At 46.2% G+C, this 21,796-nt stretch overlaps 1 protein-coding gene across 1 annotated transcript; it reads right to left on the minus strand.

The window, feature by feature from the left end:
• Positions 1 to 673: 673 nt before the first annotated feature.
• On the minus strand, positions 674 to 21,634 carry ZBTB2 (zinc finger and BTB domain containing 2). The gene is made up of 3 exons (XM_066595957.1): positions 21,071 to 21,634; positions 5,635 to 5,821; positions 674 to 2,659 (listed from the first exon to the last, which is right to left on the minus strand). Exons 2-3 carry the CDS (start codon positions 5,805 to 5,807, stop codon positions 1,288 to 1,290), a joined length of 1,545 nt encoding a protein of 514 aa, XP_066452054.1. The 5' UTR covers positions 5,808 to 5,821; positions 21,071 to 21,634; the 3' UTR covers positions 674 to 1,287.
• Between the last annotated feature and the right edge of the window lie 162 nt (positions 21,635 to 21,796).

A 21,796-nucleotide genomic window follows, 5' to 3' on the forward strand; every position in this document is an offset into this window, starting at 1 on the left:
AGGGGTTGTCTCGCGAAAGCAAGTGGGGTTATACACTTCTGTATGGCCATATTAATGCACTTTGTAATATACATCGTGCATTAAATATGAGCCATACAGAAGTTATTCACTTACCTGCTCCGAGGCTAGCGTCCCCGTCTCCATGGCTCCGTCTAATTTCGCTGGCTTCTTGCTTTTTTAGACGCGCTTGCGCTGTGCGGTCTTCTGCCTGGTGAATGGGGCCGCTCGTGCCGGAGAGCTGGTCACCGCGTCGTCATCCTAGCTCCGCCTCCGTAACGTGGTGCCGATCAGCCAATGAGGTGGCTGTATCGGCAGTGGAACGCGGAAGACAGAAGAAGAAACTCCACGGTGCACCATGGGAAGACCCGCGGTGCACCGTGGGAGAAGACCAGCGGCGCCATCTTTAAGAGAAGAAATGAAGAAGCTGCAGAACGCTGATGCAGGTAAGTGCAATGTGCTTGTTAAAAACTAACACATGCTTTCTTTTTCACAGGGCATAATGCAGGGGTCCATTTAAGAAAAAACAAAAACGCTTTCGCCGCGAGACAACCCCTTTAAGTAAAGCCTACCGTATGCTTCAACTACAAAAATATACAATTTTATATTATTTTTATCTAATGACAGCTGTAAAACAAACGGAGGCATTTTCTATGTAGTACTAGTTCCCAACAGGTAAAGTATTAGAAAATAAATTTATTAAAAATATCAAATAGGCTAAACAACTCTATATAATAATCTAAAAAGAGGAATTGAACAAAATAAAAATATCATTCAAATACGCTACAAGATTACCAACTCAGCTTCAATTTATATATAGTGTCAGTCATTGCTTGCCCAACATCACGTTGTCAAGGATATGCACTGAGGAGAACAAACATGATATATTAAAATGTGTATGCATTTAGATTTATTTAAATTTCTCTGAGCCAAAAAATACTTGCTCCCCCAATATGCACAAATACATTTCAAACATGTTTCATCTACAAAAACACAGTTCTTCTAAACTTCAGTAGTTCTACTGATATTAGGGAGGCCATTACATTTTTTTCCAGTTCCATTAGAAGAAAAAAAAAAAAAGAAAATCTTAAAAAAAAAATAAAAGTCCTCAAGGCTTGAATTAGAACTCACTGCCGCACTGCAGAAGGGTAAAAGGGACGGAAGAAATAGAAACGAAAAGATGCTCTAGGTAAAAAAAAAAAAAAAAAAAAAAAAAAAAAAAAATTATTAAAACAAAAATATATATATTTATAAAATGTAGGAAATCAAGAATATACACAACCATCAAAACTAGTCTAGTACATTTTCTTGCTCTTTTTTAATGGTCGTTAGCATAGTGTGCTCATTTTCTGCAGGTTCTGAGTCCCCACTACTTAACAACATAGGCTTCCCATCATCTTCTAGAGCAAAGACGTCTGAATTTTGGGCTTGGCACGTATGTTTGACCACCTCATTGGGTGTGGAAAACGTTTTGTCACACAAGTTACACTTATAACGTTTATTTGTTTGAACTAACATGTTGTCCATTTGGCTACTTTCATCGAAGGAACATAGCTCTAGAGTCTGCTTATCCACCACCGTGTAGGTGTCGGAACTCTTTAGGCACACGTGCCTCGCAGCTTGATTTGCCCTGCAAAAGCTCTTGTCGCAGGTACTGCATTTGAACGGCTTGCCTGTGTGGATGTACATATGCTCCCGCCAGTGGCTCTTCTGGATGAACTTACGACCACAAATAGTGCACTCATACTTTCGACGTTTGACTTCTCTTTCCTGATCGGCTTGTTCCAAATTATCTATATCCGCGATATCTGTAGGAGGTGGCGTCTCAGCCTGCTGTTGCCCATCGATGATGGGAGAATCTGAGATCTGTGGCATCTCACTGTCACTGATTATGCCGGTCTCAGTAGCTTCCATTGATTCTTTTCCCATTTCTGTTCCATTGTTGCAGAAAGAAGGAGAAATGCTGCTTTCGGTCTGGCCAGTAGAGGTGCTAAATGGTATTCCTGTGTGGAGCTGGAGGTGTTCACGTAGACTGCTTCTCAAATTAAAGCGCCTGCCGCACAAATGACAAGCATAATACTTTGGGAAACTTCCATTCCTCTTCATGATGCTTGGCTTCACATGAGCAATTGTTAGGGATGAGTTTTGTTCTTCACTTGGAGACTCTTCCATGCTGTTTTCTTCAAGAGTAGAAGCTGCAGGAAGGACAGAAGATGTTGGCTCCGGAGACAAAGGTGCTTGTACGGGCTCAGAGAATGTTAAGTTCGTCCGATTTGCTGCAGGCAGTGATGATGGGAGCTGAGATAATGGCACGTTATCCGACGAGGTTTCCTGATTTATCCTGGTGGTCTGTGGTCGACTCTCGCGGTTAGTTTTCTCAGACGTGGGGGTTACTTTTGCTGGAGGTCTTATCTGATGATCTGCTATCTGAATTCCATAAAGAGAGGATGCAAGAGGGAATACCTGATCTGGGTGAGAAAACCCACCATGACTTGCAATACTGGCCTCCTGAATTAGAGGAAAGGCATGCAAAAATTTTATGCCCTGTTCGAGGCGTACGGGATCAATGAGTTGTGGAGCCATTTTTCCAGTGTACATCAGATGTAAGAGATAACTGAAAATATCAGGCTGGATGTCTGTTGATTTCAAGCGGACACATTCACTGTAGGAAAAAAAAAGTAAAAAAATAAATAAAGGATGTGGAAAAGTATGCATGAAAAAAATAAATAAAGCTAAAAGACAAAACGTTATAAAAACATAAAAGTGGTAAGAGTTAAAAAATATAAAATCAATCATTTAGAGAAGTTATAAAGTAACACCTTGTTTTTGTCATCCCCAGCAGTCCCGCTGAAATGAATGTTTGACTGCTGCTCTATTCATGTAGAAGTACACTGATCAGATAATGACCTATGACGTAGATACGGGAAACTATCTCTAATCTTGGCGCAATCCCGTTAAAAGGAATATTCCCATACAATCTGTTCTAAACCGGAAAATAAGGCTCTCATATAGTTCTATTTAAAAAATTCCCCATTCTTTCTTCCTGTAGTTTACAGCTTATTGCTAGAGAAACCAACCATCTCCACTAGATCGCCAGCTCCTGTGCACTTATAGGTCTCCAAATGGTGATCATCTGGGTGTCCGGCATCTGCAGTACATGAGCACTAGTTCTGGGCTACCGTTGCGCTCTGCTACTTCTTTGCATTGAAAGCCCTTCTATCCAAAAGCAGAGCGCAGCTGTGGCTGGGCGCTGGTGCGCATGCAGTGCAGATGCCAGCCACCCAGAAGATGATCACATTGGGACTTAGCAGAGTTGGTTGGTTCTCCCCTGGAAACAAGCTGTATCCTACGGAAAAAGGATTTTACAAGCAGGGGGAATTTTCAAAATAGGACTACGAGTGAGTTTTATTTTCCTCTTTAACCCCTTAGGGACCAAGTGCTATAAATTTACGGCACTTGGTCCTGGGCTTTAATCCTGGCTGAAAGCAAAAATACGGCACAGGAATAAGGCCTCAGCTGTAGCAATCAAGCAGGAGCAGGATGGGTGCTTAGCTGTTAGCAACAGTTATGGACCCAGAGAAGGGAGAAGCAGTTTTTAACCACTTCTATCTTTCCCTTTATGGGGTACATAGCACTCAATAAGCGCTATGTACCAAAAACTACATACTACGTGAGTTGGCGATCATGTGACTGCTGGGAGTCCCCCTGACACAGCAAAGCAGCTGTCCTGGATCAGCTCTGTTAGTGATTAATGTCACTACAGGGGAATATTTCCCCTGTAACTGGGGCTCCTATGGATGCCCCAGGTACAAAGTATGCAATTAAAATTAAAAAAAAAAAAAAATAAAAAAAAAAGGATGACAGATGTAAAAAAAAAAATAAAAAAAAAAATGTATATATATATATATATATATATATATATATATATATATATATATATATATATATATATAGTTACATAAATAAAAAATTACAGAATAAAATAAAAATATATATACACCGTATATACTCGAGTATAAGCAGAGTTTTTCCTCGGCTTATACTTGAGTTTAAAAAAAACAAAAAAATGAAAAAAAAAAACCAAAACAATACTCACCTATCAGCTGGCATCCGTGTCCCCGGTGGTGCAGACAACTGCTGTAGTCTTGTCCCCGCCTTGCTTTTGAAATCCCCGCCGTCAGCGCTGTGATTGGATCGAGCGCCAGCCAATCACAGCCGGCGCTCAATAAACCAATCACAGCCATTCAGAATGACATCACTGAATGGCTGTGATTGGTTTATCGAGTGCTGGCTGTGATAGGCCGGTGCTCGATCCAATCACAGCGCTGACTGCAGGGATTTCAAAAGCAAACCGGGGACGGTGCTCGATCCAATCACAGCGCTGACTGCAGGGATTTCAAAAGCAAACCGGGGACAAGACTACAGCAGAAGACTATCTTATGTCCCCATGACGTCATACAAGACCTCTGGGGTGAATATTTATAAAGGGCCTCAGTTACAGGGGAAACCATCCCCTGTAGTGATTAGGATCTGCTAGGACCCTGTAGCTGTGCCAGGGGACGGACGGACGGACGGACGCACGCACGCACGCACACACACGTAAAACAAAATTACAGAATAAAATAAAAATCTATAAATAAATAAAATAACCCAAAGCCAACACCAACCAAAACAGTCACTGTATGCGCCCTGTAATCCAAAACCGTACATATTATATATCAAAACTTTTGAAACAAAATTAGGAACCCACTCCCATACTTTACTTTAGCATAAATATACTAATTAAACTCCCCCCCCCCCCCCCCCCCCCCAAAAAAAAAACCACACACCACTATGAGGGCTTATTCAGATGTCTGTGTATCGGCCAGGTTTTCATGCCCCGCCGATATACGGTGTCTCTTTCTGCAGGGAGAGGAGGCGGGCCGGGAGCAGTGCACTGACCTCCCGCCCCTCACCACTATTTGCAATGGGAGGGTGTGGGACGGAACTTGGCTCCGCCCCCGTTCCACCACTCTCGTTGCAAACATTGGCGAGAGGCGGGAGCTCAGTGCTCTGCTCCCGGCCCATCCCGCCTCCTCCGCCTGCAGAAAGGAACAGCGTATATCAGCCAGGCGTGAAAACCCGGCCGATATACAGACGTCTGAATAAGCCCTAAATGTTAAAAAAAAAAAAAAAGCCAGTGAAGACGTTTTTAAAAAAAATAGCCCTATGTATCACCGGAAAAAAAAAGATGCAACAAAAATAATTTTAGTTTCTGAAGGGGAAAAAAAAAATAGGGCAGTTAAACCACCACATGGGTAAAATCAACAAAAAGTGTCTGGTTGATAAGTCACAAAACAGCCTGGTCCTTAAGGCTGCCTTGTTTTCATTGCGTTCCCCGCGGCAATAATCCGGCCGCAGGGAACGCAGTGAAAGCTCTCCATAACGTTGCCATAGAGAGCGCTTCCCCCCTGTTTACAAATCGAGAATCACTGCGATTCTCTGCTCGCGGCTGGCAATTTGTAGCATGCTGCAAATTTACCGCGATTCTCTGAAGTTATTTTTGTAATTTGCATGCAACACCTTTCTCCATAGTGATGAGGTGACAGACTTCAATGGCATGATAAATCTGTGCTAGATAGGCAAGTTTATGTTTACCTTGTCTGGTGTACAAAGAGCATCTTGAAGTAGTTGGAAAAGGATGCAAGGACTGATTTGTGCGCCTTAAAGTAGACATCACCGATGGCAACAGTGCAGTCACACAAGAATCCAAATTCTCTCTGGGCATTTAGCTGCTGCAGAAGTATAAGTCCGTGGTTGGCCAAATCCATCTTCTCACTGAAGCCTGCAAAACAACAACAAAAGAGTGTTTTCTGGAATATGTACACCTTTATCCAACAACATGAAATAAGGGCACAGATTTACTTAAGACTGGCATTTGCCAGTCCAAACCAAAGCACATTGAGAAGACGCACACACATCTAAGGCCGGCTACGAGCAGATAGATTCCTACCACTTTCTCGGGCACAAAGCAAAATAATTCCACCGGTCCGCTCCTCCTAGTTATCTACTTCTTTCACAAATGGCAAAAACAGAGAAATATAAAATGTAATTTCATTGTGTGCCATTACTTGCGAGATTTATTTCCGCCAGAAAATTGGCATAAAGTCCCCAAAAAGTTCCCCATAGCATCGTATTTCATGAAATTCTCCAACTTAAAAGTGTGGTTTAACAGTGTTTTTGGTTTTTAAACTCAACTTAATCAGTTTTCTGAGCCAAAACCATAAGTGCATCCAGCAGGAATCCTTTCTAAATGCACTTCTGACTGACTTAAAACTGCATCAAAAATGGTGGCGTAAAGAACAAAACAAAAAAAAATATACAAGAAACATTCCTTAGGGCAAGTTCAGATGTGGCATGTGTGCTGTGCATCTTCTTGCAGTTCAAGCCAAGTCAATCAGAGATTTCAAAAAGTCTCATCTCCACCCCCATCACTTGGGGTGGTGGACTTACAAAGTAAATTAACTTGCAGTGTAGATTTGAAGGAAGACCTTTCACCATCTTCACACGTCTGTTTCAGTGAATACTTGTATTCCCCATAGCAATTCTGAAGTATCTGACTGTCTTGACCCGTATCAGTGTTATTCTCCTAGTAAATTGTCATCTGGGTGTTACCAGTTGGGGATCCCAGTACACTCACATTCTCCAATGAGGGACAACTGTATTAGAATGTATAAAGAAAGAGTCTAACATTGACTTTTGGGATTGCTGCCTTCCAATAGGTGGCACTGTAGAGGTATGGTTTCATCTCCCTTGTTAGAATGTATGGTAACACCCAGTTGTCAAGTTACTTAAATTTTGAAGAGGAAGAAGAGGAACACCACAACAAAGAGCTATAAGAAAAGATACTCCAGAATTCTCACTTCACGAGGAATGCAAGTATTCATTAAAATAGGCATATCAGTACAGGTAACAGATCCTCTTTACAGGGGGGGGGGGTCTCCAGTTACAAAGTCTAGTAAAAGTAAAGTAAAATTTGTGCCGAATGACTAAAATTATTGAAACAAAGGGTACTTATCTGGTCCTCACCCCCGGCGATCCAGCGATGCCTCCGGGCTTTCTCGTCAGCGGAAGTCACCTGACCGCAGTCTGCCAACCAGAGGCCATGGCATCACCGGGTGCCATGATGTCAGGAGTTCCAAACAATGACGCTCTGGCCTCTTATTGGCTGCCAGCAGTTACCCGACTTCCGCTGTCAACAGAGCAGGAGAATTGTGATGCTGCAGCGCTGGATTACTGGGGCTGAGGCAGGTAAGTACTTATTTGTTTTACGGTTTTCACCCATCTGGCTCCAATTTTAAAAAAAAAAGGAAAAAAAAACAAAAAAACAACTTAATTGTGAGCAAACAATCCTTTTAACAGCAGTTATGCTTTACAACAGCCACAAGGAGCAGAGAAACAATAGACTAAAGGTGACTTGGGTCGTTGTGCAGGAAGGGGGAGGATGTGACATCACCTATTGTGGATCCTGGGATATATAGATAGATTATCATATCTATCTATATTACCCTTTCATTGCAATCCTGTCCATAATAAAGGCCCTTTAGACAACGGTTTTCACTCAAAGCCATATTTTGAGCAATAATCGTTGTGTCTAACTGCACTGACATCGTGCAGTTTTCATTAAGCATGCTGAAGCATGACTCAGTATAACAGCCGGGCGCTCCGAGCAGGGAACAGCTGGATGCAGAAGACAAGCGGCCCGGCTTGTCTTCTGCATCCCTCGCTCAGAGCGTTCGGCTGTATAACAGCTGGGTGTGCCAGGCAGGGAACAGCTGGATGCAGAAGACAAGCAGCCCGGCTTGTCTTCTGCATCCCTCGCTCTGAGCGTTCGGCCGCATAACAGCTGAGCGTGCCGGGCAGGGAACAGCTGGATGCAGAAGACAAGCGGCCCGGCTTGTCTTCTGCATCCCTCGCTCTGAGCGTTCGGCTGTATAACAGCTGGGTGTGCCAGGCAGGGAACAGCTGGATGCAAAAGACAAGCAGCCCGGCTTGTCTTCTGCATCCCTCGCTCTGAGCGTTCGGCCGCATAACAGCTGAGCGTGCCGGGCAGGGAACAGCTGGATGCAGAAGACAAGCGGCCCGGCTTGTCTTCTGCATCCCTCGCTCTGAGCGTTCGGCTGTATAACAGCTGGGTGTGCCAGGCAGGGAACAGCTGGATGCAGAAGACAAGCGGCCCGGCTTGTCTTTTGCATCCCCTGCTCAGTGCGCAAGGTGATTGCTCAACGTTTGTAAGAAAAAAAAGCACACAACGATTAATGCTCAAAAGATTTTTTGAGCGATAATCGGTGTCTAAACCATGCTTAAGATAACTTCTGTTAGTTCTCTACAGAATAGAAAGGGTCAACCCTATTGTGCTTAGTAAACCAGAGTGAAAACTGCAAGATTTTTCATACTCACCCGCTCCCACAAACCAGTGCAGTTGCCCCCAAAAGATCGCAAGACACAGGATAATCCAACTCTTTTCAGAGTCCTGTGTGCACGCTCTCCTATACAAGTCTATGGTGCTGTGGGGGCGTGACAAGTTCCCTTTAAATATAGCAACATAGAAAATTACAGACAAAAAAATATGTTTTAAAAAATACTTGATTTAATAGAACATTTCTTCCACAGCGCTATTGCTAGGTGATGAATCAGGTAACCGTGACTTATTCGCAATGTCAATTGCGGATAGGCTGCGGGTCGGACGGCTTCCATTGACCTCAATAGAATCCGTGCGTGTGGAATCCGCACAACAATAGAGCATGCTGCAATTTTATTTTCACAAGCTGAAATTGCAGTCGCTGTCTGCTCATGTGATACCTCTTTGGCGTGCATGACTTTCTTCCAACTCTTATGCCTGCTTTTAGAAACTTGGAACAAAAAAAAACAAAAACAAAAAAAAAGAAAAAAAAAAAAAAAGACTATTCTTGTATTTTCTTTGTTTTATGCCTTCCTTCTCCACGATAAACAACATGTCCATTCACACCAGCTGATTATTGGGCCCAAACATACAAGAGAACTCTCATCCACCTGACAATCAGGCGAGGTTAATAGGCCAAAGATCAGCCGACAAACGAGCATTCTGCTGCTTCATACGAGCATAAAATTGCTCGCTAATTGACCGTACATCTACTCGCGAATGAACCGCGTGCGGACTGACGATTATCACACCGGGCCGAGAATTCGCTGTGTGCAAGTCCAGAAGACTAAAGCTACACGGTTTGATCACGTGGCATCAAGTCTCAAAAAATGTGCGCAATTGTTTTAGAGCTGTGATGTGGCTGTTAAAAAAAAACAAAAACCATACAAACCACAAAATAGCCAAGGTGAAGGCATGTCACATGTAACTTGCATTGCAGTCTATGATGGCAAAAGTCACATATGACTTGTGATCAGCTACCAAAACAACAAGTTTTGATTTCCTGTGACCGTCATGTTGCAAACAACCCCGCTGACAGTCATTAGATGCAACGCTGCAATGTGACAGTGGACAAAAATCTTATACTACAAGTCATTAAGGTTGAGGCAATACTTATGTAAACTCTAATTTCATGTCCCACCAGAAGACTGAAATAGTTTGATTAGATACAAAAAAAAACAAAAAAAACAAAAAAAACAGAAAACACTGCAATATTTGTCTATTAAGAACACTGACAGGCATCCTATTTGGTCCTCATACATGGCTGACCTGGGGGGGGGGGGGGGGGGGCCGGGCTTTGTTAAGGCCCATTTACACAGAGCGATAATCGCTTAAAAAAAAAAAGTAGCAGAGTAGTTACTGAATAGTTTATGCAAAATGATGGGTTGAAGCTGTCAAACTGTTGTTTGAGCGATCATCGCTCCGTGTAAATGGCCCTTTAGGCCTTATAGAAACCCACAATCAAGTGACCTTTAAGAGGGAGCACCAAGCCACTGCAGCATCTGAGGGTTGAACAGCAGACACCAGAGTTTTACCCTCCTACTAAAAAGCTGGGATTGGAGTTGTCAGCATACTATAAGCACAGCCCCCAAGTTTTCATCATACATTTAGGCTCCACACGAGAACTACATCCCGCCAGTGCATATACGGTACTAGAAGGAGTTAGGGCTGTTTCACATCTGCGTTGGAACCGTCTTAGGCTGCATTCACACGAACGTCTATCGGCTCGGTTTACATCTGCAATGGGGAGAGGCGGGACGGGGGCAGGGTAATTCTCGAAACTTAGCCCCACCCCTATCCCGCCTCCTTTCATTGCAAATAGTGCAGAGGGGCAGAGAGGGGGAGAAAGAGCCAGGAGCTCAGTTCCTGCTCCTGGCTCTTCCACCCCCCCCCCCTCCCCCTGCAGATGAGGACGACGTATATCGGCTCGGCGTGAAAACCGAGCCGATATACGTTCGTGTGAATGCAGCCTTAGGTTCAGCTTATAATACTGTCTGAAAGCTGAGTGGATAGAGGGCGAACCCCATTATAGTCAATGCAGTCCGCCCAGTGCTTTTCAGTTCCGCCGTGAAAAGCCCGGTTTCCTGTTCCCAAAACAGAGCAGGAACGCGGAATCCCCCAATGCAAGTGTGACACCTCCCTAAAGCATGATAGGAATACATTTAGGACTCAGATGACTAATGTGGCTGCATTTTACATGTCAAGTTGATTTGTTCAGAATGGAGTTTAGATGGAATTTCAAAAACACAGAATGGAGTTTAGATGGAAGTCAAAAACACAGAAGCAGCCGAAGAGTGAGTCAGAGTCACAAGTTTTTTTATGTGGTTTTCAATGCCGTTGCAGTTTTGAGTGCAACAAAAGCGCATGTGGTTTTTGCTGCACCCTGAACGCCCCCACATGAACGAGCAGAGGTTTAAGCAGCTTACCGTGTACTGTAAGGCCTCATGTCCACGGGCAAAAAAATTAAAATCCGCAGCGGATTTTAACTCTTCTCCTGCCCGCGGATCCGCATCCCATAGGGATGCATTGACCACCCGCGGGTAGATAAATACCCACGGATGGTCAATAAGTGATTTTAAAAAAAATGGAGCATGAAAAAAATCTGGACCATGCTCCATTTTCGTGCGGGTCTCCCGCGGGCTTCTATTGAAGCCTATGGAAGCCGTCCAGATCCGCGGGAGACAAAAATCGGAATTTACTCACCCGCTCCGATTCTTCCCTTCGCCGCGGCTCCATCTTCTCTCCGTCGCGGCCGGATCTTTTTTCTTTGGGCCAGCACATGCGCGGGTCACGTCACCGACGTCACCCTGCGCATCCGCCGGGCCAAAAAAAGAAGATCCGGCCGCGACGCAGGAAGATGACGCCGCGGCGAAGGGAAGATCCGGAGCGGGTGAAAGGTAAGTTAATTCTTATTTTAAACGCTCATGTCCGCGGGGCAGGAGGGACCCGCTACGGATTCTCCATGGAGAATCCGCAGCGGGCCTGATTTTCCCCGTGGACATGAGGCCTAAGGCCTCATGTCCACAGGTGGATCGGATTCTACATGTGAGTGCTTGCAGCAGAATCCGACCCTGCCTGCGGCCGAGGACCCTGCTTACCTGTCCGGGTCATCACTGTAGATGTGTGCAGAAGCGCAGTAAAGGTGTGTTTTTTGTTTTTTAAACTCCTGATTTCCTGTGGAATGTCAATTGTGGACGAGCCATGAATCGGTTGACTTCCATTGACTTCAATGGAAGCCATCCTAGTGGGAATCGCACAGAAATAGAGCATGCTGCGATTTGTTTTCCGGACCAGAAGGTATGCAAAACAAATCTGCATGCTTTAATTCAGCTGCAGAAGCCCAAGTTTCCTATGGACGGCTTGAACTGCAGATTGTCCGCGTGGATTCCGCAATTCTAGTCCACCTGTGGACATTGGGCCTAATGCATACAAGCTGCAGAACAAACACTATGCAAAAGTGATTTTAGCCCATAAAACATACGCCACCTTTCCCCCCCAAAAAAATAAAAAGGTGCCAACAGCCTTTAAAATACACATAATGTGAGCTTATGAGCTATCAAATACGTAAGGGTGGTTTCACATCTGCGCTAGAGACCTTCGTTCTGAGGTTCTGTTGCAGATATGCCACAAAATACCAGAATAGCATTCATGCAGCACTTTTTCTTCGGGTAAAATGCCGGGTAGCTGTATGGAAACCGAAGGGACCCCATTATAGTCAATGGGGTCTGCTTGATTCCGTCGTAAGATGGATCATTCACACTTAACGGACCAAAAAAACACAACCCCCACTGCAGATGTGAAAGCAGCCTGACCCATTTTATCTCATGTAAACGTCAAAAGCTTCATTATCTGTCAAAAATGTAAAGGCGCTGGCTGTACGAGTTGTGTAGGAACTAGCTTTATATATACATACATATATATATATACACATACATATATATATACACATATACACATACACATATACACACACACACACACACCAACCAAGACTTTCAAACAGAGAAACTTTAAATGTATCCAAAGCTGAAGTTAGTTGTGATAACAACATGACTGTGGGGGATAGTTTCCGGCACGCAACAGACTTCCTGCTACCCACAGTCACAGCTATTAGACTTTTCCCACACTGAAGGGGCTGAAGATCGCTTACACATCACCAAAAAGCTGAGTAAAATACAAAAGGTCTTCGCTTTTGTGAAAAAGCTACGGATGTTGCACACACCTTCAATAAGTGTGTGCCAAATGCCATTTCTCCTCACCCCCATGCACACTAAGGCTTGGTTTAGCTGAGCATTTCCATGGGCAGGAGGTAGGCCACTGCCCAGATGACTTCTCTCCAGGGGAAACAAAAGGAGCGGGCATTTAAAGGGGTTGTCCGGCCACACAGGGTAAAAATTTTTATAATGCTGCTGCTTTCCTTTCAGTAAGGATAGTAACAGACAGCATACAGGGGCTCAAACCGGCCGGCAGATCAGCTGCAATGTCAGTTTCTTACCTTAGATTCTGATCTTCACTGCAGCTTTCAAAGATGGCGCCTCTGTGCTGCCTTCCCACAATGCTCTGCGCTCTCCCTCTTCTGTGTGCGCTCTCCCGATGGTAGTAAGAGGCATGAAAAGGCAGGATTTCCCTCAGCTCACGTCCTAGCCCCGCCCACCTCTATTGAACTGCTCTACAGTCTCTCCCCGCCCAGGCCCCGCCCCCTGCTAAAGTAAAGTAAAACATTTCCCCACACACATGCCCTCATAGTGCCCCTCTCACAATGACCCCCCCCCCCCCCCCCCCCCACTTCTGTCAGCCGGGTCCATGCACACACACACACATCACTGCACCCCCCCCCCCCCTGCACACATCCATCCATCTCTCCCTCTCCACCCCTCCAACTCCTCCTCTCCAACATTTCTCCCCTTCCACATACTTTTCAAGTCCCAATGGTGTCTCCTTGGCTCTTCTCCAAGCAGCAGCGGCAGGCAGTCACTCACTCCGCTCTGGTATATGAAACCAGGAAGTGAGTGTACTGCGCATGCGCCGACCGGCGGCGCGCGTCCCCTGCAATGATTAGGTAAAGAGCGCGGTCCCGGCGGAAGAACAAAGGACTGCGCATGCGCAGAGGGGAAGAGGTGCGTTCCCGCGCCGACGATAGCTGCCGGCCCGACAAGAAAACCAGACGATTTCTTGTCGTAACCACGGACGACCGAGGGTCAACACAGGGGGGGGGGGGGGGGGGGCCACCCTAAAGGTAAGTGAATAACTTCTGTTTGCAACATTTTCAATGCACAATGTACATTACAAAGTGCATGGAAATGTGCAAACGGAAGTAATGAGATATGATGTTTATGGCCGGACAACCCCTTTAAGTTTAACGTGCCCAACCTTCCCCATCTGTACGGGGAGAGTTGAGAGCCCCCCCTTTCACACCTGATGGTCTACTGATCCCAACGACTCAGTCCTTTTACATGGGCTGATAAATCGTTCAGATTTCTGCATTCAGCGGGAAGCTGAAGGATTATGGTTCAGTGTAAATGCAGCCCCAACTGGATGACGAATGAGAATTTGTTCTCTTCTCATTTAGTTTGATGGATTGGCCCGTTAGAACAGGCAGTTGTCTACTTATATAATGCCTGTTTATTGTGACTGGAGGAGGGCTGGCCGGAACAAATCCCCAGTCTCACTCAAGCCTCCATTCACTAATTTTGATTATTCATGTGTAAAAGCACTAGAGTGATTATCGCTGGGACAACAGGTCACCCTGTGTAAAATGGCCCCTAAAAGTATATACACAATAGACTCTTGGATTACTCCCTGAGTAATCTATGGTATCAGAGTGCATCATGTGACCTGCTGGAGTGCTCAAGCTCTGGCAGATGCAAATCGAGCCCCAGCAACCAGATCACACATCATGTGACCAGAAGTTTTAAGCAGATGTAACTCGTTATTATGAATTACACTGCTCAACAGCATTTTTGCATCTGCTGTGCAATATATCAATTCTTATGGAATTTTGGGTGTAGAATCTGAATTTGCCCTTAGAAATGATGTATCACATAAGTTTTTTATGTAATTTAGATTTAAAAAAAAAAAAAAAAAGGTATTGGTGTTTGTGCTCATTTTCTGGTGAATTATTTATATAAAATTAAATCAGTGACTAAGCTAAACTCTTATTTGAATGTAAATGTTTCACAGTGGATGAAGTTTTAAAAATGGTCACTAGATGGCAGAATTATGTAGTTGAGCAGGAAGGTTACTGACATGAGCCTATCTATACTGCTATTCAGTGTTTGTTGTAATCTGCATGAAGCACTTCTCTTCATTCTTACCTCAGCATATTGATATTTTTTGAGCTTCAAATACATTGAATTCTAAGTCTTACTTTTTTTGTATTTAAAACCAGACAATATTTGGCAGAACTGTATTATTGTCTAGTAATAGTGGTATGCATCTCAGAAATGTGACGTGATAGATACAATCTGATTCTTCCACTGAATTCAGCACCCCAAAATTAGTTACACCAACCTGTTTTCAACCCAGATACAGAATTTTTTTTTTATTTGTTGACTAGTGTTATGTTTATTAATAGTAACGAGCTGAACATTAATGTTCACTTGTTAAATTAAAAAATCTACAGTGAACCAACAATATACTTTAAATTTTACATGTTTCTTTTTATCAGTCTATAAATTAAAAAAAAACAAAAAACAACTAAACTGAAAAACATAAAAGTTTGATCAAAGTAACGCATTATGTACCCCACACGCTGAATGTCCGAAAAAAAAAAAAAGGCAGAACGGTGCTTTTTTTTGGTCACTCTGTCTAGAAGAAAAAAAATGGCATAAAAAGCAATCAAAAAGTCATATGCACTCCAAAATCGTACCAATAGAAAATACAGGACATCACGCAAAAAAAACAAGCCCTCGTACAACCGTTGTTTTAAAAAATAAAAAAAAAGTTACAACTGTCAGAAGATGGCAGCAAAAAATAATTTACTTTTTTTTTTACAGATATTTTATAAGTAGTACAGCAACAAAAAGATAATAAAATTATGTATAAATAAAATTTGGTATTGTAATAATTATACTGACCCATAGGATAAAGTTATCACTTCATTTTTCCTGCACTGGGTACACCAAAGATGGCAGAATTTTCCCCCCATTTCACTTCACACTGTATGAAACATTAAGACTAGAGATGAGCGAACGTACTCGGTAAGGCCGATTTCGCAATCGAGCACCGCAATTTTCGAGTACTTCACTACTCGGGTGAAAAGTACTCGGGGGCGCTGTGGGTGAGCGGGGGGTTGCAGAGGGGAGTGGGGGGGGGGGGGGGGGGGAGAGGGAGAGATCCAGCCGCTGTGGAGGAGAGCCCTGCAGTGTCCGGACAGGTGAGCATTATGTATTTTTTGGCCTCATGTCTGCGGGCCCGGTGGAATCCACGCAAGGATTCTGCACAGGGAAACAGTGTGGGCCCGTGGATATGAGGCCTAAATAGTACCAATTGAAAAACACAATTCTTCCTGCAAAAAACAAGCCCTCAGACAGCTACTTCGATGGATAAATAAAAATTATGATTTTTTTAAAAACATATAGAGAAGAGGCGGCAGCATAAAAAGGTGCTTCAAAGTATTATAAAAATAAGACTTTTATTGTTTCATCTTATACATAGAGGCAACGTTTCGACCTGTTATGGTCTTTATCAAGCCGCTGATATTATGAAACAAGGAGGTGAATCCATGTTCCTTGTTTCATATCATCAGCGGCTTGATAAAGACCATAACAGGTTGAAACGTTGCCTCTATGTATAAGATGAAACAATAAAAGTCTTATTTTCATAATACTTTGAAGCACCTTTTTATGCTGCCACCTCTTCTCTATATGTCTGATTGGTCTTAAGTAGAGATGAGCGAGCGTACTCGGAAAAGCACTACTCGCTCGAGTAATTTGCTTTATCCGAGTATCGCTGTGCTCGTCCCTGAAGATTCGGGTGCCGCTGCGGCTGACAGGTGAGTCGCAGCGGGGAGCAGGGGAGGGAGAGAGGGAGAGAGAGAGATCTCCCCTCCGTTCCTCCCCGCTCTCCCCTGCAGCTCCCCGCTCGGTGCCGGCACCCGAATCTTCAGGGACGAGCACAGCGATACTCGGATAAAGCAAATTACTCGAGCGAGTAGTGCTTTTCCGAGTACGCTCACTCATCTCTAGTCTTAAGGGTTGAAGGTCTACAACCTGGAGGTTGGCTTGGCATGCTTTATGCGCATTTGACGCAATTTCTTTCTCCTCCTCTGGTTTGACTTGTTCACCCAGGGTTGATTTGAGTGCTGCTGACAATACTTTTTCTTGAAAGTTGAACATGATTTTATTTTAAAGTGGGGAGGAAAACCAAATATGAAAAAAATCCTTTTTTAAAAAGATATTCCTCTCCTTGGACCCCCGAAGTGGGAAGTGGAGCAGCTCACATTGTCCCAGCTGCCGGGTAGAAGCATGTAACTGCTGAAGCTCCACGCCCCCAAACTCCTGGCATCAAGTTGTCCAGGATATGTGCACTGATGCCAGTAACACCAACAGTGACACTGTGGCCTCTGATTAGCCGTAGCAGCCATGTGCTTACACACAGCCATCTACCCAGAAACCTGGGCAATATGAGCTGCTCAGCTTCGCATCAGGGGTCTGAAAAGAGGTGGGTATGATTTTTTTAATTTTGAAAAGGTACAAGATGCTGGAAAAACATTATGGCTGGGGTCACGCGGGACGGAATTCTCGAAGAATGGTCACACCAAAAAGTGAGAATTCCGTTGGAAAAGTGCAGCTTCAAATCCCGTGGCCTATAGCCGCGTGTTTAGTAGCGGTTTCACTGTCGGCATTCCACTGCGGCCATCTCTCCCCATAGAGAGGAGAGAGGCCACTGCGAAAAAGAGAAAAGAATTGAATTCTGCGCTGCATGTCAGTTTTCGTGCAGCTTTGCCAGTGTGTGGAGATTTTGTAAAAATCTCGTCGACTTTGCTGGCTAATCCCGGGATTAGGAGCTGCGGCCAGAATTGCCGCAGCAATTCCATCGCATGTGCACCCAGCCACCACACGGCTCAGTTTTCACCATTGTCTGTGTATAGCATTCCACACTCTCCACCTTGCACATCTCCAGCCCCTTTACCTTTTGTATCACCCCATTACTAGTAGTATATAAGCTTGTTGGAGCAGGACCCTCACACCTACTGTCTCCATCAACTGATTACTACTGTGTTTCCCTGAAAATAAGACACCCCCCTTCCCCCAAAATTTGCAGAAGTCCCAAATATAAGGCACCCCCCTCCTCCTCCGATAGTAAGACATAGTAAAGTGTGCAGGCAAGTCAAGAGGCCTGTCCCCTGCTGTCATCCCTGTTGTCTCCTACCTCCAGATGTATAGGTAGATCTGCAGACAGTCTGCTGTTATCCTGTCCCTGCTGTGCTGTACGAGTGTGCTGTTGTGAGCTCCCCTTGCTGGCTGGAAAAGTCCATACTGTACGTTCTGTTCCTGCTGTACAAGTCTGCTGTGATAAGCTCCCCCTGGTGGCCGGAAGCTGCAATACCATCCCTGCTTACAAGTGGTACAGGAACTTCTGTCTGCAGACAGGTACGTTACTTTACAGCCCTTATTTTTTTTATGGCTCTGTGTGTGAGTCAAGCACCCTGTGTGTGATTCTTAAAGCTGGGTTCTCACAGAGCGTATTTCCAGAAGAAATCTCGCAGTTTGGCCACAGCGATAAACAGCGAGATTTCCGCCGGGAAAGCGCTGCTTCAAAACCCACGGCACTCAGCCGCTTGTTTTGAAGCGACCTGGCTGCACGCTTTTCAGTTTCTGTGGCCAGTGAATCCGCACCACAACACCGGCTTCTCCCTGCTTTGCCGTGACAGATTTGCTATCCCATGTGGACGAGATTTCTGAGAAATTTCGTCCACAAAGCTGGCCAATTGAGGGATTAGCGGCCACAGACGGATTTGCCACAGAGAAATAAAACACCCCCTGAAAATAAGACGTAGCGCATATTTGGGAGCAAACATTAATATAAGAGGCGTCTTATTTTCGGGGAAACAGGGTACATGTAACCATGGTTTTGTTTCTGTTCCCCGTCTTGTAAGCGGGATCAGATCTATTGCACTGGGTGCCACCTTTTTGATGCTCTGCTTTCAACCCTACTTTAGGCCACCTACACATGGGCATATTTGTATTGCAGAATCCAGGGGTGAGCATGTGAGCATCCGCTCCCGGATTCAGCAGCCAATACCATCTATAGTATGCTATAGAAAAGCGCCTTTTCCTGCACATGAGCGGAAATAAATTGCGATTTTCTGCTCACGAAGGAAAAAAATAAATCGCAGCATGCTCTATTTTTGTGCAGTGTTCGCATGAACGGCTTCCATAGAAGTCAATAGAAGCCATTCGACCCACAGCCCTTTCGCAATTGACATTACAGAAAGGTCGCGTCATCACCTAGCGACGATGCGGGAAAGTCTGTACTGAGCCATCTGGACCATCCGCAGTACAGATAGAGAAGACCACTGAAAGGTATGTGAGGTCACTGGCCGGGCACAGAGTTGGTTGCTGCTGCGGGTTCTCAGATGAACAGGCAGAGCATGTTTTCTGCACTCCAAGCATGCTCAAAATTAAATGAATACCCCTTATAGCAAATGCTATGGGGTGGGGGGGGGTGGGGCTTTAGATCCGTGGGTGTTGGACAACTAGAACTTTCGCCCATCTCCTTCCTCACAACCGAAGTGATCAGTGAGCATTCAGGCTAACACTCCATTCAAAACTACAGGACACACGTGTCAAAGTTAAGTCCCGCAGGCCAAATCCAGCCCACCACCTCATTTTGTGTGGCCCGTTGGCCATGCAACAACCTAACCGGCATTCCACTTACTCAGCTTGCAGTGGCACTGAACAGTCTGACAGCGGACCTTCCCCCCGTTTATGCGTGCACCGTCCTGTACGCAGCACAGACGCAAGGGGAGAGAATGGAAGTTAAAAAATCAGCAGTGGCCGCCGCCGAAGCGCGGCTGCAAGCTGGGCGAGTGGAGCGCCAGCAGGGATGCTGCCTGGCCAGAGCCCAATAGGAAAGGGGTGGGATTGTATTACTACTGCGGCCACCACAGGGGACCCCATCAGTGCTGCGGCCACCATGGGAGACCCTGTTTGTAATTGTAAGACTGTATACTATCAGCCCTTTCAAGGCAACCATGAGGCCTCCCTCACACAGGCGCCTTTTACGATTAATGCGGCGTTTTCAGCAAGCTAATCGCGGTATAATGCTCCCATTGTCTGTTCTATTTTTCAGCGTTAGCGCCCCTCATAGATGAGGTATGGTAAAAGCAGCTGTCGGCCACACATCTGTGTTAGTATAGTATATTCCGCATGTGGGTTTTCCGGGCAGAATACGCTGTACCAATCTCCCGTTGGCGGCAAACAAAAATCACAGCATGTTCTGTCTTGGAGCGCATACACGCCAATGGGTGGCATGTAACAAGTACGCAACGTCATTTTGTACTTTCTGTGGGTGTTGCGCCACATTTTACGTCCGCCTGAGGCTGATGTGGCCCTTGGCAAGTCGGATAATCCTGTTGTAGGTGGAAAACTAAGACATGTCACTCAGCTTTCTGTATAGCCCATAGAGTTGTACCAAGTTGCAAAGTGCATGTCTTGCCAAGGGGAAAAAAGTGGTGCTAAGTTACTACAACCCCAAACTACTGGATGAACACTGGGTTTAAGGAGTCAACCGACAGCAGAGGATATACTAGATAGAGCACTTTAGAGTGGTTTTCAGGGGCTAAAACCTCCTCCACTTTGAGGTCTCCCCCCCCGATTGGAGCAGTACCGTTCTGTATTGATTTTAAAACACTAAATTGATTTTAATATAGAAATTCCCAAAAAAGCTCCTTCCCGGCTGATGAAGCACATGCTGCACACAGCAGTCCGCGGGATTCGAACTCAGAACGCCAGCGCTGTGGACTGAACCACTGCTCGGCGGGTGGCGCCGGGTCAGAGCCAGCAAGCTGCCACCTCTAGAGGCCTGCTGCGGCTCTGCCTCCTCCTCCTCCGCCCGTCCCACGGAAGCCTGTGGTGGCTCGTCCGCTACTGCTATGGAGGCGGCCTGCAGCCGAGAGCACGCTGCCCTGCCCGACCGGATGCGCCAAGTGGTGAGGCCAGAGGAGGAGCCAGGAGGCGCAGCCACTTCCGCGCAGCTGTGGGGAGATGAAGCCGCCGAGGGGGGGAGGGGGGAGAATAGCATAACGAACAAAGATGGCTCCGGCTTGGGTTGTCGCCTAAGCGGTGGGAGAGGAGGCGGGGTGTGTGGAGGAGCGCGCACATACATGGCGGCGGCACAGAGGGGGATGGGAAGCCTATGGCCGCAGCTGCTACAACTCTTTTGTCCGGCCGGCGCCCGTTGCGGGTGACGCTAAAACGAAGCCAGCGGGTCACGTTATAGCGGCGGGAAAAGGCGCGCGGCTCCAAGAAGCGAGTGTGTGCAGCGAGGCCCTGCCTGCAGGCCGCTCCGTGCGTCACCTCCCTCACCCCTCTGTGGAGGAGCTGCCATTAGACGGGCTTCTCCTCCGGGCCGCGCTGACGTGACGGAGGTCGCGGCCCGCTGGAATAACGTTACACGTGGTGCGCTCACCTCTGCCGTGCGTGTCGTGCGGATCCCAGAGCCCGTGCTCGGTGCCTCCTGCTGCCTCCTCCTCCTCCGGCGTCTTGTGCTCCTCTCCGAGAGGCGGGCGGTAATAGAGGGGAGAGAAAAAAAACTGTCGGTGCTTTCCTGTCCGGTTACGTTAAGGTCACATGACCGGCAGCGGGGGGCAGTCGTGCAGTGAAGCTTGTACAGCTCTCCCGCCGGGAGTGTGAGGCGAGAGCCGCCCTCCCCCTTTCCCTGCGCTCTGTGTGTAATGTCTCGTTTCCTCTGGCGAGGGAGGCAGCCCACAGCACGGCCCCGCCAGCCGCTGCCATGTCGGTCTCCTCCCGCCGAGCCTCATGTTTCAGGCCGTTAGTGTCGTCATACCCCGGCAGGCCGGCGCCGCTCGTCCATGGGGTTTTATTGGCCTGTGACAACGAGTTTCATGGCTGAATGCGGCCAACCACAACCAGGGTGACGGCAAAGCAGAGGGCTCCAATAATAAAGACAACCAATGCGATAATGGCAGCAGGCAGCCGCCTGAGAGCGCCGTACACCGGGCGGGCCCTCGGCTACACCGTCAGCACACGTGCTGCACACAATGGTCTGCTCACCTCATGGGGGGAGTCCCGGGACAGGGGCATACCGAGGGATGCTTACCTCCCCGACCTGTGGGGGACACTAAACAGCCTTACACACATTAATAGGCCATAATACACTGTGTGTGTATATACA

This window comes from Eleutherodactylus coqui, chromosome 3 (assembly GCF_035609145.1).
Source record: "Eleutherodactylus coqui strain aEleCoq1 chromosome 3, aEleCoq1.hap1, whole genome shotgun sequence".
Lineage (NCBI taxonomy): Eukaryota > Metazoa > Chordata > Amphibia > Anura > Eleutherodactylidae > Eleutherodactylus > Eleutherodactylus coqui.